General features: G+C 38.0%; 1 protein-coding gene across 3 annotated transcripts in view; it reads right to left on the bottom strand.

Annotated features, from left to right (window-relative positions):
* The window catches only part of HAAO (3-hydroxyanthranilate 3,4-dioxygenase), a 35,956-nt gene that overhangs the window by 17,865 nt on the left and 5,121 nt on the right, over nt 1-12,970 (bottom strand). For 2 of the 3 annotated variants that reach the window (XM_009913662.2, XM_069800250.1), the window contains 2 exons: nt 5,150-5,233; nt 2,818-2,924 (listed from right to left, as the gene is read on the bottom strand). In XM_009913662.2, coding sequence (XP_009911964.1) covers nt 2,818-2,924; nt 5,150-5,233 — 191 coding nt within the window. The remainder of the gene's footprint in view (nt 1-2,817; nt 2,925-5,149; nt 5,234-12,970) is intronic. The other variant, XM_069800249.1, reaches the window with a different exon arrangement.

Here is a 12,970-nt window from a genome sequence, read left to right on the forward strand (position 1 = left end):
GATGTTGTGTAAGAGCATGTTATTCTCAAGCCTGGTGTACTTTATTCTGAAGAATGGTTATTTAGGGAAGCTTTCTGTCTCCCTGGTTAGCTGACATGGTGGGTGGGGTGCTGAAACTTCTATGGAGGGCCTTGTAGTTCTGCTGATCAACCACAGATAAGTCACCAAATTCCTTCAGCAAACTTTCCAGATTTAATCCTGGAAATGATTGGTGACACAGTCCCTTGGGACCAATTACTCTCACTTTGGATGTAGTTACTGAAAAAAATAATTGGCCCCAAATACCATTTCCAGTAACTGCTTCCATGCAGCTATGAGATAAATGCTCATATTTAAGAGACTCAGCTTGCTTATTGCCCATGCATGGACTGTTAAGAAAACAAGGTAGCTTATGGACTTGTTTGCAAAAAATAGATGGTTGTCAGCTACATAAACTTGGTAAATGTTGTTTAGGTCACCCCTCTGAAGAGGAACTTAGTGCTTCATTTGCATTATTTTATGTCTTAACAAATAAATATTGTGCTGAGATCAACAGGTCAAGGTTGCTGTAATCTATGGAATGGCAAATATAGAATTTACCTACAGGTTTAAAAAAGACTGCATAGACTGGCAAGGGAGTGATGCTTAAGTACGGTCACTCAGATTGCAACTGCTTGTAAACAGGTTCTATATGTCCTTTGGGTTAAAGCCACTGGAATGTGTGTTTGAAGAGGGAAACAAGGCTTATGTAATTATACTGTGCATATTTGTATATTCATGTCTGTCTTATGTATCTATATATATATTGTCCAGAAACTTTCTAAGAGCATCGTGGCTCCTCAAGTTTTGCAAAAACAGGGTACTCAGAAGAGAGTAATATTATTAATGCCTCCAATATGGAAAAAGCTGTGCTTTGAGCACAAATATTGAACACAGAGAATCTACAGAGAAGAGAGATGTTACAAATGTCTCAGTTGGGAAAAGGCTTTGCACCTGGGAAGGACTCTGCACCTTATTAGGTGTTAAAGAATCCAACCACACAACTAACATCTAATACAGAAACTAGTTGTTTCTGTACTTCTTTGCCATAGGATTAAGATTAGCTAGTGCATTTTTCTTATAGTACAAAGCATGTAATCATTACTTAGGCTGAAACACTGGGGCAGGCTACTTATTCTTCACTTGTACAATAATTGGCATGCTGGGGGCTCTGATTTATGACTGAGGCTTGTAGGCATGATAAATAATGGAACAGTAACGTAATATTAGACCTTGAGTCAGCATACTTCAAAGGTTATTATGACTTCCTTTTGTAGAGTCTTTGCTGCAGGTGGCTGGGAGTGAAAAAAAGTTTGAGAAGATTAGAGGTTCTGGTTATAAATCCCCATCTCTCCCAGGAGCAAACAGAGAGACAATGTAGGTTCAAAAGTATGACTTGATTGTTTACTTCCAAAACTTCAGGTGTCTGTTCATCATGCCAATGTGAAAACAAGGGCACTAAAAACCTCCGAGTGATTTATTTTCAGGCACCTGATATTTTCAATTAAGAATGTGCTTTGTTAATCCAATTATTTTTTCCACCTGCAAACCATATGGTAGCTTTTAGTTTAATTTCTCCACAAGAGCATGACTATAATGGAGTGCAAATCTCTAGATCTACCTGGGATCCCTAAAAAGGCATTCAGCATCTAACTGATACCATTCACAGACCTCATGTACAAGGTAGGTTATTTTACTTAGTTACCTAAAGCTATTTATGTTCCTTTATTACAAATAAGCATAGTTATCTGAATCACTGGCCAATTGTTTCTAGCTCAAGATATCTTTTTAATAATGTAAGTGCTCATAATCCACAGACCTGCAATGAAAGGAAAAAAAGGGACAAGTGCATAGATGAACAATGTTTTAAGTGAACTGAATTTGTCTTTAGCTTGGAATCCAATCAGGTGTGGGTTTTTTTAATGGTCCCTTTCTTAGTTTCTTATTTCTTTCTTTAGCCTTTTTTGTTTGAATGAAAAAGCATATCTTTCTAGCTCCACATATTTGTAATCTTCCTGCTGTGGTACCGCCCATACAACAAAACTGTAGGCAAAAGGACAGAAACAGTACATTACAGATATTACCACAGTTTCAAATCTTTATAAATTACATGAATAGCTGTAAACTCTCTTTGGTCAGTTGTATCTGGTTAATATCAAACCAGCTTTTCTAACTTGGCTAATGTTACTGCTGTGACATGCCTTCTTAGACTTATGAATTCTGTATGACCACAGGACAAGGCTTAGTCCTGCTCCTACTAGAATACAAAGTAAACCTCTCATTTCTTTGAAGATGTTGTTCGCATAAGGCAGTAAAAGCTAGGCAGAGGTGTGTACAATGTAGACGGGTTAGCATAAGGAAAACTGACTTTTGTTCCCAGCTTCCTGCATACGTGCCAAGAAAGCTCCTCTTCATCTTTTTTATTTCAGCGCTTACAAAGGAATTAATGTTCTGCTTGCCGGAATCGATTAAAAAAAAGTCTTTTTTGGTTTGTGTTGTTACAGAGCTCTGAGATTTTAAAACTTATGATGATAGTAGTAGGCAATACATAAGTAGATAGCTATAAACACAGCATGCATTTAAGACATTTCAACATGTTCCTTGTTTAACTAAATCAAATGCTAAATGAGATCTCTGTTTATGTATGCATAGGTAAATAGATGTGTGGATAAAATTAGTACAAAATTGCCAGGGTGAATCTGATAAATTATCAGGAAAGTAAAATACAGTATTGTATTGACATGAGAAATTAGTTTATATTACAAATCCTAACAGATTAGCCAACAGTTTATACTTCACCTGAGCCCATCAATTTCTGTCTTTAATCTTTCCCTCTCAATCACAAGACCCACAGTGTTTGCATATCTCTGAGGAGAATGAGGTATCCTAGCAGGTAGGAGGAACATCTGTTCAAAGAAATGGGAAAGCATCAGTGTCAGGAAGTCTTTGTTCTTTGTGTTGTCCTTCCTCCGCCCCCCAACCCACAAACCCCTCTGCTCCTTGCCCCACTTTTCCCCTACTCTTTGTTGATCTTGTGTTCCTCCTCTGCAGCTGCACCCACTTTGGTACCAACAGCCCAGCAGATACTGTTTCTTGCTTTCTCAGTGAATGATGACCACTGACTGCAATCAGCACTGCTTTTATGGCAGTCAGGTGCTTTCCTCCTGGTTTGATCATCATTGCTGGACACAACTGAAATTAAAATCTAACCAGTTACTCATCTGGAATTTATAAATTTACTGCAATTTCTGAGTAGCAGAAACAGAAATAAAAAGCAAGTTTGTTGTCACCTCCAGAAAATGTCTAAACTAATCAACTACATGTATCCCTCCAACACAGTAAGCACCTGTGATTGCATGATGAGGAGTGTTATTCTCTTCAGAAATAATTAACAAATATGAGGGGCTACTTACTCATGCAAGTGACAAAGTGAATAGACAACATTAGGTTGGGAGAAGTCTATTGCTGAAGTTTGAGAATAAACCTTTTTCTAGCAGCTATCTGACTATGTAGGAAGGTGGTACAAGCCTGTACTGTTCTTCAGTGCTACAGATTTCTTAGCCAAGTTTGGGCAAGTCTGTCTACAAAACAGAGCTAATGATAGTGCCTCACCAGGTCTAGTGTCAGTCTTCCCACTAAGGATATTGTGCACTCCTTTTCATTAATGGTTCTGGTACTTGCCAAGATCTCAGCTGAATGTACTTCTCCAGTGAGAAGTGTATTACCAGACTCTCTCACTGTCTGTAGGTTTGAAAATGTAGATCTGTTTCTTCATTGAAAATGCTGTAATACTTCTAATGACATCAAGCTATTGGATCTAATATGTCTTCCATTTTAAAGGCTGGCCCCACTAGACCTAATAATACTTTCAAAGACTGAGTACAGTTCAAGCTTGTGACAATGAGTGGCAGTTGTAGCACATCTAATAACTTGTAATAACACCAAGTAAAATACTTAGTCATGCACTCATTAAGAACACTGCAATGTATGCTTTAGCAAGTCCACTACTGTAAGGAAAAACAACTGAGTGCAGCTGGATACATTTTATCCATAAATTGCTCTTTAAAGCTGTTCTTGTATTGTGATGGTTGTGAAGGCTAGCTGTGAGGACTAAAGAAGGCTGAAAATAGTTGAATCTTTTAACTTTCTAAGTTCTAGGCAGTTTGCTTAGTGGTGTGTTTGGGTGGGTGGGCAGTATGTACCTGTTGTGGTTTAACCCCAGCTGGTAACTAAGCACCACGCAGCCGCTCACTCACTACCCTTCCCCCGTGGCATGGGGGAGAGAATAGGGGAAAAGAAGTAAAGCTCGTGGGTTGAGATAAGAATGGTTGAATAGAATAGAAAAAGAAGAAACTAATAATGATAATGATAACACTAATAAAATGACAACAGTAGTAATAAAAGGACTGGAATGTACAAATGATGCGCAGGGCAATTGCTCACCACCCGCCGACCGACACCCAGCCAGTCCCTGAGCGGCGAATCCCTGCCCCCCAACTTCCCAGTTCCTAAACTAGATGGGGCGTCCCATGGTATGGAATACACCGTTGGCCAGTTTGGGTCAGGTGCCCTGGCTGTGTCCTGTGCCAACTTCTTGTGCCCCTCCAGCCTTCTTGCTGGCTGGGCATGAGAAGCTGAAAAATCCTTGACTCTAGTCTAAACACTACTGAGCAACAACTGAAAACATCAGTGTTATCAACATTCTTCTCATACTGAACTCAAAACACAGCACTGTACCAGCTACTAGGAAGACAATTAACTCTATCCCAGCTGAAACCAGGACAGTACCTAAAAATATGTAAATAAAAGACTGATCCACATGAATTCACATGGCAGATTCCATGCCATTCAGGGGAATAAGAAATCCTCTCAGTATATTCCTGACTATCTGAATGGGTATCCTAAATGCTCAGAGAGATTTTTATCTGTTATTGAAATAATGAGATGTTGAACACAGTGTACTGTAGTTTGCTGTTAATTACATGGAATTTGCTATACTGCATTGAAGATTTTTTTTTTATTGTGATGCAATCTCTTGCACAGCAGGGATAAACTGACTTTTAAATAGTTCATAAAATATTCACTTAACATACCTATGTACAACAATAACAGAAAAATCACCCTGTTTTACCTCCCCTTCTCGGATGACAATGTCTTTTTGTTTCCCATTTTCAATTATCTTCAAACACATATCTCCTTTAACCTGGTAAAACAGCTGAAGGAATAGGAAAATAACATTAAGGCAACTACTCCAAAACATTCTGTACTTCATATTCTGTATATAAAGGATACATGTATAAATACATTCAATCTGTAATTGCAAATATTTACATATTTTTTCTAACAATAAATGACTTCCAACCTTTGTTGCTTTTGAAAGCATTACTAAATATATATTATTTCCATTATCTTACATGCATTTGACAGTCTAAGAGGTCTATAACTGCTTTTAGAGCTATTCTGTGAACCCAGTGGACTTCCGTCGCACTGTCTTTACTACTTTGTAGGTTGGGACGTTATGGTTTAGACATCTGTTAATTACATTGTATATAAAGCTTCATTTCAGATGTAGCAGGGTCTTCACTATTGTATTCAGTCAAACTAAATATCACTTTTCCAAATAAGCTCACAAGTTTTTTGGGTGCATGTTTTCTTTTTTTCTTTTTTTTTTTATGAAGCTTTCTCATTTGGGAATAATTGCCCATTTGGAAGCTGTTCTGCTTTATTTCTGTGGATACCCTCAAAGTCCAGCAACAGCTGATCCTCTTCCTACTGTGCATGTAAATGTAAAAGGATTACATTTGAAGCGTGTATAAGGACAGAACCACTGAACCCATAATTCTGTCCTCAGTGACCTTTCCACAAGTCTGTTTTCAGAGTAGCTTTGGGGGAGCTCTGAGGTGCGCAGACCTAGCCTCATGTTTTATGGCAGAACTGTGCTATGATCTGTAAGCAGGTCTCTTTGACCTAGAATAATGGGCACATTGTTCCTCATTTTCTATAATACAGAGCAATAATACTTCCAAAAGTCAACTTTTCCACCATTCTCTGCCAAGCTTCTATATGCTTTCCATGTTCTGTTTGCCATACCTAGAAACCAAAGAGATTAATTCATATAATTGCTAGTGTAGGTGAAATTGAAACCTGATTAAAAGTTAGAAGTATAGTGAAAATAATTTTATTTATAGTAATTCACTACAATTTTGGCAAAATGGAAAATAAATAGGGGAAAGAAGAAACCACGGAAGTATATAACGCCCCCACCACCACTTAACCTTTACCAACATTAGAAGAGCTTAATCAATTTTTTTAGTCAGGATTATTTCCAAAAGAGTTTTGAAATATTAATTCAAGCCCTGAGAATTCAAGAAACACCTCTATGAACTTAACAAAGAATAAATATGCTGCCAAGGGAATGAAACAGTAGAGACAACTGAAGATGTACTGGAAAAGTGCTCATGCTGAGAGCTCTTATATGAGTGAAAAGTTCACCTTATGCCAGACACATCACAATGGGTAAATTATAACTCTTGTCTAGATGGCCACAGTGCCATGCTACTTATCCTCCTTGCACTCCATCTCCCCAGGTTCTTTTCCTGTCATTTTCTTTGGTGCTACTGAATGACTGTAAAAAATGCTATAGTAGCCCCCGTTACAGAGCACGCTGGGCAGGGCTAACTGCTCATTGTACAACATAAAGTGATTTGAGTGGGGAAATGATCTCTCCTTCATTTCAAAAAAGACTCATCTAGGACCGTAAGATCCTGATGGATTATCACACAGGCCATTGGCAATATGGCACTGGTAATGCTGAAATGGAAAGATCCTTCTTGAAATGTTGAGCTTTGGAGTGTTACCTTCCCTATAACTACTGAGGGAGCCATTACTGAACACACGCACAGGATATGTAGATGAAGGGAAGGACAACAGAGGCAGAATTTTATTCTGCTTGTGACCATGAATCATGCAGCTAAGCAAACTTTCTGGTCATGAAAGACTGGAGAGGGGAAAGGGGCCATCCAGTTCAGTAGGTGAGCATCACAGTCATAAGGAAAGATTTTGAACGCTGTATTTTGAATTAAAAGAATTGTTTTGCAATGGGGAAGGAGGAACAAGGTGGGCTACACAGTGTCAATAAAAGTGTTTTTCTGACTGAATTTAAATAGTACCTTTCACTGCAAATTATGGTCTATTCTTCAAAACTTTTTTTTGAAAATGTCTGAGTGCTTCAGTCATCCATAAATCATCTGATATAACTGTGATTAATACAAGTGGCAGTAATTACTAAATCTACTGCTGTGCTTATATTATACCCTGAACTTTTATCAAGAAAACTATCAACTGTTTAATATCTCAGTAGGTTACAGTCCATGCCCATTTCACAGGACAGTTTGGCAATACAGTATTGTACTGTCTTTTTGCTAGAATGTTTGGGGTTTTTTTATAAATACTGACTGAGCTTTGCCTTCTGGGAAAATCTAACCTTTCCCTAAGTATCTCCTGGAAAAATCAAGGCCTGAGTAAGGAGGTACTGGGGTGTCTGTGGGTGTGTGCACCCACTTATATATATGTATGTATATACACAAATATGTATGCATATAGATAGATGGTAAGTCAGTAGAGTTCATGCCACCTGAAAATATAAGCTTTCCTAATTGGTCTGTTTTTACTGGGATAATCTGGTATCCATTCTCCACAGTAGTACTGAAAACTGAGGAAATGTGCAACATTTTCACTCTATTAGCATCTTATTAATGACAAGAACTCGTTACATGTAATATATCTATATCTATATCTATATCTCCTTCCAGAGAAGCCTAGCTTTGTACACTGCTACTGCATAATAGGTCAAAATCGGACATGGATTTGTCTTTCTGGGTGAAAAATGTGGCTCAAGGAAGAAACAAAGGTTGTTCATGTGTCTTTTTATCCCTTTTGTTACTAAACGTGCTTATTTATTTTTTTTTTTATACCTCCTTCTTTTCTTCCTTTCATTTTGCAGACTTCTGCCTTTTGTTTAGCTTTCTTGCTTACTATGTGGCATCTTCTTGTTATGATTACACTAAAAACACTTCCTCTTATTGTTTCTCACCTTGCCTCTAGAAGTTATGAGCCACCTAGAAGGCATTCTTTACCCTAAGCATAACTTTTTTTCATAACATTGCTCAATATGATCATTAAAACTGCAGTTATACCTATGAAAACTAAACTGAAAGGCCCTTAATATTGAGAGGGTTTTTTTGACTCATTTAATTTTCCTTAAATTCTCTTTACTGTAGGAGAATTACATCCTCCTTCCTTAGTCTGCTTCACCCTTCCTGAGCATGCTTCAAACCTGGTAGTATTGTGTTAAGCTGCAGTGAAAGGCAGCATGACCAGTGCTGAATCATTGTCAAGACTGCAAACGGGTATTTCACTCGGTTATGAAGACTCATAAAATAAATTATGCAGACATTTCTGGAGACAATAGGTGGAGATGCAGAGAGGTTGCCTTCAGTGGAAGCATTACTGAAGCTGCTTGTCTTGGTAGGAATTAATTTCAACAGGGTAGTAGAAAGTGTGGATACTACCTTAAAAAGAGCACTATCATCCCCACCATATTCACGTGGTGAGAATTGTGTTGCTGCTTCATCCAAGTATGTGTATCCTAGCAGAGTAAAGAAGGAAGCATGTAGCAGGGGAGGAACACAGTGTTTCTAATTGGTTTGTACAGGCCAATTAAAAAACAAGTCTATTTTATATTATGTACAACAATGTATGTAATCTAATTTAGATTCACCTTTGATATCAAACTCTGCCTAGATGTAGGAGCCCAGAGCTCTGTGAGGGCTTTTGTAGCTGAGAGCTTATTCATAGACCTGTAAAGATACCTGCAATTTGCAGTGTACTTTGAGTGCTGACTGCTTCTGAAAGTGGAATTTGGGATTGCTCAGCTACTTCTGGGATTAGGCCCTGACTTGGCATACCCTGGCTTGTACTGCTTGTCAGATTGCTAAGCACTAAATTAATTTGCAGAGCAAATCAAATTCTGACGTGGGAGTAGAGCCTGGGTGTTTTCCAGACTTCAGTGGTGACTGATGTATTTGAGCACAGAAAAACAATTTTCTCCCTCTCTCATCACAAGGCTTTTCAGCCATCAGAAGTCTGGAAGGCAAACAGATGAGGAAGGTAGAGAAAATGATGTTGTGGTGTTTTGATTTTTTTTTTACTCTGCTCATTTACATGTCATCTGTGAAACCTGAATACTACCCCAAACTCATCCCAACAATTTTATGCAGCAAACTTATTTCTGAAGACACAATCTCTTTCTGATGCAAAAGGATCATCTCTCTTATTACTTTGTAATAGGATCTTTGTTTCTTAGTAAAATATTCAAGGAGTTTCCACCAGATGAATGGGGGGGGGTTAAATGTAAATAAGCAAAAAGATTTGTCTTGCTTTGTTGCAGCTCACGTTCTCAGTTTTATTTGGGAGATAAGCACCACAAAACTAGCTACTGGAATGCTCACATAGCCCCTTTCCCCTCCTTCTTAGGCATCCATATCCCCATACAATGCAAAGGGAGAACTGAGCTGCTAGGGAAGAGTTTCTCAAAAGCATGCTGACTAGAGAGCAGCATACGCTATAAGAAGGGGTCAGGCTTCATTTAAGCAGGTAATTTGTCAGAAACTGGAGTCAAGTCTTACTTGTGGTGTGTGTGTGAGGGGGAGAAAAAGAGAAATTGAACTCAGGTTAGAAAACTCAGATGAGCTGCGGCAGACAAGACCAAATCTGTATCATGTTTCAGAGCAAGATGTTGCTATATCTCAATCAGGCCATGTAAATATGCTAGGAGAAGCTGAAGAGATTGGCCAAGATGATCAAAGGAGAGGGAATTTCTGTTCTGAGAGTCCTCTTTAGGACTGCAGCGTAAGGGCTCTGATCTGTGGGGCTGCATCAGTACTTAGGTGGCTCTATCCATAGGAAATAACCTAGATGCTGAGTGCAGAAACTTAGGGTAAAATACGCACAGCACAGTGAGAAGCAGGGCTTTTAGAACCAAGCAGAATATTATGCCAATGCAAATGTGTTGCAGGTGGTAGATGAAAGGCTGATTTGAATTTCTCTGCATGGAACTGCACTGTTTTATGTAGACACAACATCAGAATATAAATTGTTAAGAAATCAAAGTCAGCTAGCGGAGATTCATTGTGTTTAAGTGGTGGTCTGAAGTGGGTAAAGAGACAGGAGCTGAACTACTTTTGTGATCCTAGATTTAGCTGTTAGCATATCTCACTTTCCCCCAAAGCAGCCCACATGATGCAGTAAATAAAATCTGAAATTCTTTTACTATAGCTAAGCTTTGTTATTATGGGTTTTGTCTGTCATTAACTTCCTCCAAAATATACAGTTCCCTTCAGTTTTCACTTACCTTATTTCTTTGGAAGTTATATAATGAATTTATAAGATAAGATTAGAAGGGTTTTTTCCCCCTCAGGCTTTGCAAGTAAGCAAAAATGCAGTAAATACACCATGAAGTCCGTGAACTGTGTAAGCGCCGAAACTCTTCTTGTCACAAATACTACTGTATGATGAAAAGTTCAAGACACAAAGGTATGTCAAGGACTGTTCCCTGGTACCTGGGATGCACCTGCTATCCCATAGCCGTGAGGGGTTGAGCATCATGTCAGGACCACCACAGAAGCTTTCACTGGTCTCATCAAGTTGACTACACAAGACTAGTAGTTACTAGTCCATGTAATCCAAAGCTCTCTTGACAAAACTAGCTATATAGCACAAACACTTTCATTTCAGTGCATATTAAGAAAGTTTTGTCCATATAGCTATAAAGGTGCATTCTCACAGCAGGTTTTTTGCCATGTTTCAACAGAAGATGCATTTCCCAAAGCAATGCAGTTTCATTTTAGAATGAGTCTGATTTAGAGGCAGAGAACGTCCAAGTAAATGTTTGTTGACTGCATCTCTGTCCTGATGGAGAAGGGAGCAAGGGGGAACTTAACATTTACAAATAGGAAAAAGAATGACTATGACATAGTGGTAAAGTCAAGCCAAAGGATGTGAATGGTTTATCTCTGGTAAAGTGCAGCTTGATTTGGCTCCTTATAAAACCTGTCCAATGAAAAACAATGTCTCAGGTATGAGGCAGTACTTCTGTGCAGAAGGATGGCAAATAAGTAGTGCATAGAAAATTAAGATGGAAATGAAGCAGTAGAGACAAAACTAAGAAGGAAGAAAATTTCGAGTTACATATTTAGGAAACTCCTGCTTGTTGAGAGGAGGAAAAAAATTGTGCGAGACTAGCTGTCGTTTTAGCATAAATGACTGTTCAGGAGACGATCCTAAAAAGTTTTGAAGAGAGTCCAAATCAAGCCTCCGTTTTTTCTCATAATTAGCCAGTCAGAACTGATCTTCCCGATACACCTGCACATTAACAGCGCCAACAGAGAACAGCTCAGGAGCAGAAGGATGCTCCTAAGCCCTTATCTCTGCATGTGAACCCCTTGCTGCTGTGAACTGCAGGCTGACAAGCACAAGTTGTGCCACAGGACATACTGTAAGCCGGGTGATAACAGGCATGCAATAATGAGTGAACAGATATAAACAATCCTAAATTTAATTTTCTTTTCTAAACCAACACTTCTTTGCTATCAGAATAATACAGTAGAATAGCATCAGCTAAATTTGCATAAAGGATTTATGGGGTTTTACATTCATGATTTGGCCTGTTAACAGTAGGCCTATATAGTTTATCTTTCAAATTATCACTCAGAACTATAAATGACCTTTTGCCTGCCAAAATAATGAGCTGAACATGGTTTTAAATGTTTTTTTTTTTTAATCCCAAGTCTAATTTAGGACTATGACCTTTTACTAGGATACTCTCTGCCTCATAATTCTTCTCTAATGAAAAACATGGATCTAAATTAGATCACAGGAAGGTGCAAATGTGTCTGATAAAAAGCTATGGTAAAATGCAGTCTATGACTATATTGTACCTCCATAAAAGGGGACAAAATTGGCCCATATGTTAAACTGATAAGTAAGTGATAACGCTTCTGATGTGTATATTGCCAATTTACTATCTGATAGGAATTTTATGTTTCCATTTTTGGTTGCTGAGTAATTGTGGGAAATTTGCTAATGAGCAAATAATCCATGTAAATGAGGATGTACTGATACCTAAAAAATCTTGTAGCCAGTTGAATTAGTAATAATTTACTATACTGGTGCATACTGATGTAAGTTATGCCTTTACAGATACGGCTAACTTTCTATACTGTTGGAAAGTCATATAATGGGTTTAGGCTTATTAAAGGCAGGCCAAATTCTTTTCAAATACAGGAAAATCTTGAAAAAAAAAAAAGAGACAAATTATCTAACTTTCATTTTGATTGAAGGGGAGGAGGAGATACATTTTAAAAAAATTAAACAGCACAGGAATGGGTTGGGGACCAAGGATAATCCATTATGAACTGGGAGATGCAGGGAGAGGCAAGATTGTAAGGAACAGAAAAAAAAATACAATATGTTTTATATTGTAGTGCAGGCTATTGTACCGGTTAAACTTCAGCTCATTTTTGTGTGTTCCTCTCTTAGTGTATAGCTCTAATGTATTCTTCAGAGCAAGAAAATAAATTAATTGTATAAAACCAAAAAGGTTAAGTTGCAGAAAAAATGATACGGAATTGTTAACTTCCATATGTACCTTCGTTTTATGCTTTGCCAAACCTTGATGTCATTAACCTCGATAAGAAAATTCACTCACTCTTTTTTAATCTAACATATAATACTCAACAATAAACCATAACAGCAGCATAGAGATTAGCTATTCTTGTCAGTGCTTTCTGAGCAGTCATCCTACAGATGCGATTGCTCCACATTTTGTTTTCCCCAGCTAAGTATCTCTGGAATTTTCTTGTAAATAGATGATGGATGCTAAATTCTCCTGGTT

This window comes from Haliaeetus albicilla, chromosome 13, assembly GCF_947461875.1.
Source record: "Haliaeetus albicilla chromosome 13, bHalAlb1.1, whole genome shotgun sequence".
Classification (NCBI taxonomy): Eukaryota; Metazoa; Chordata; class Aves; order Accipitriformes; family Accipitridae; genus Haliaeetus; species Haliaeetus albicilla.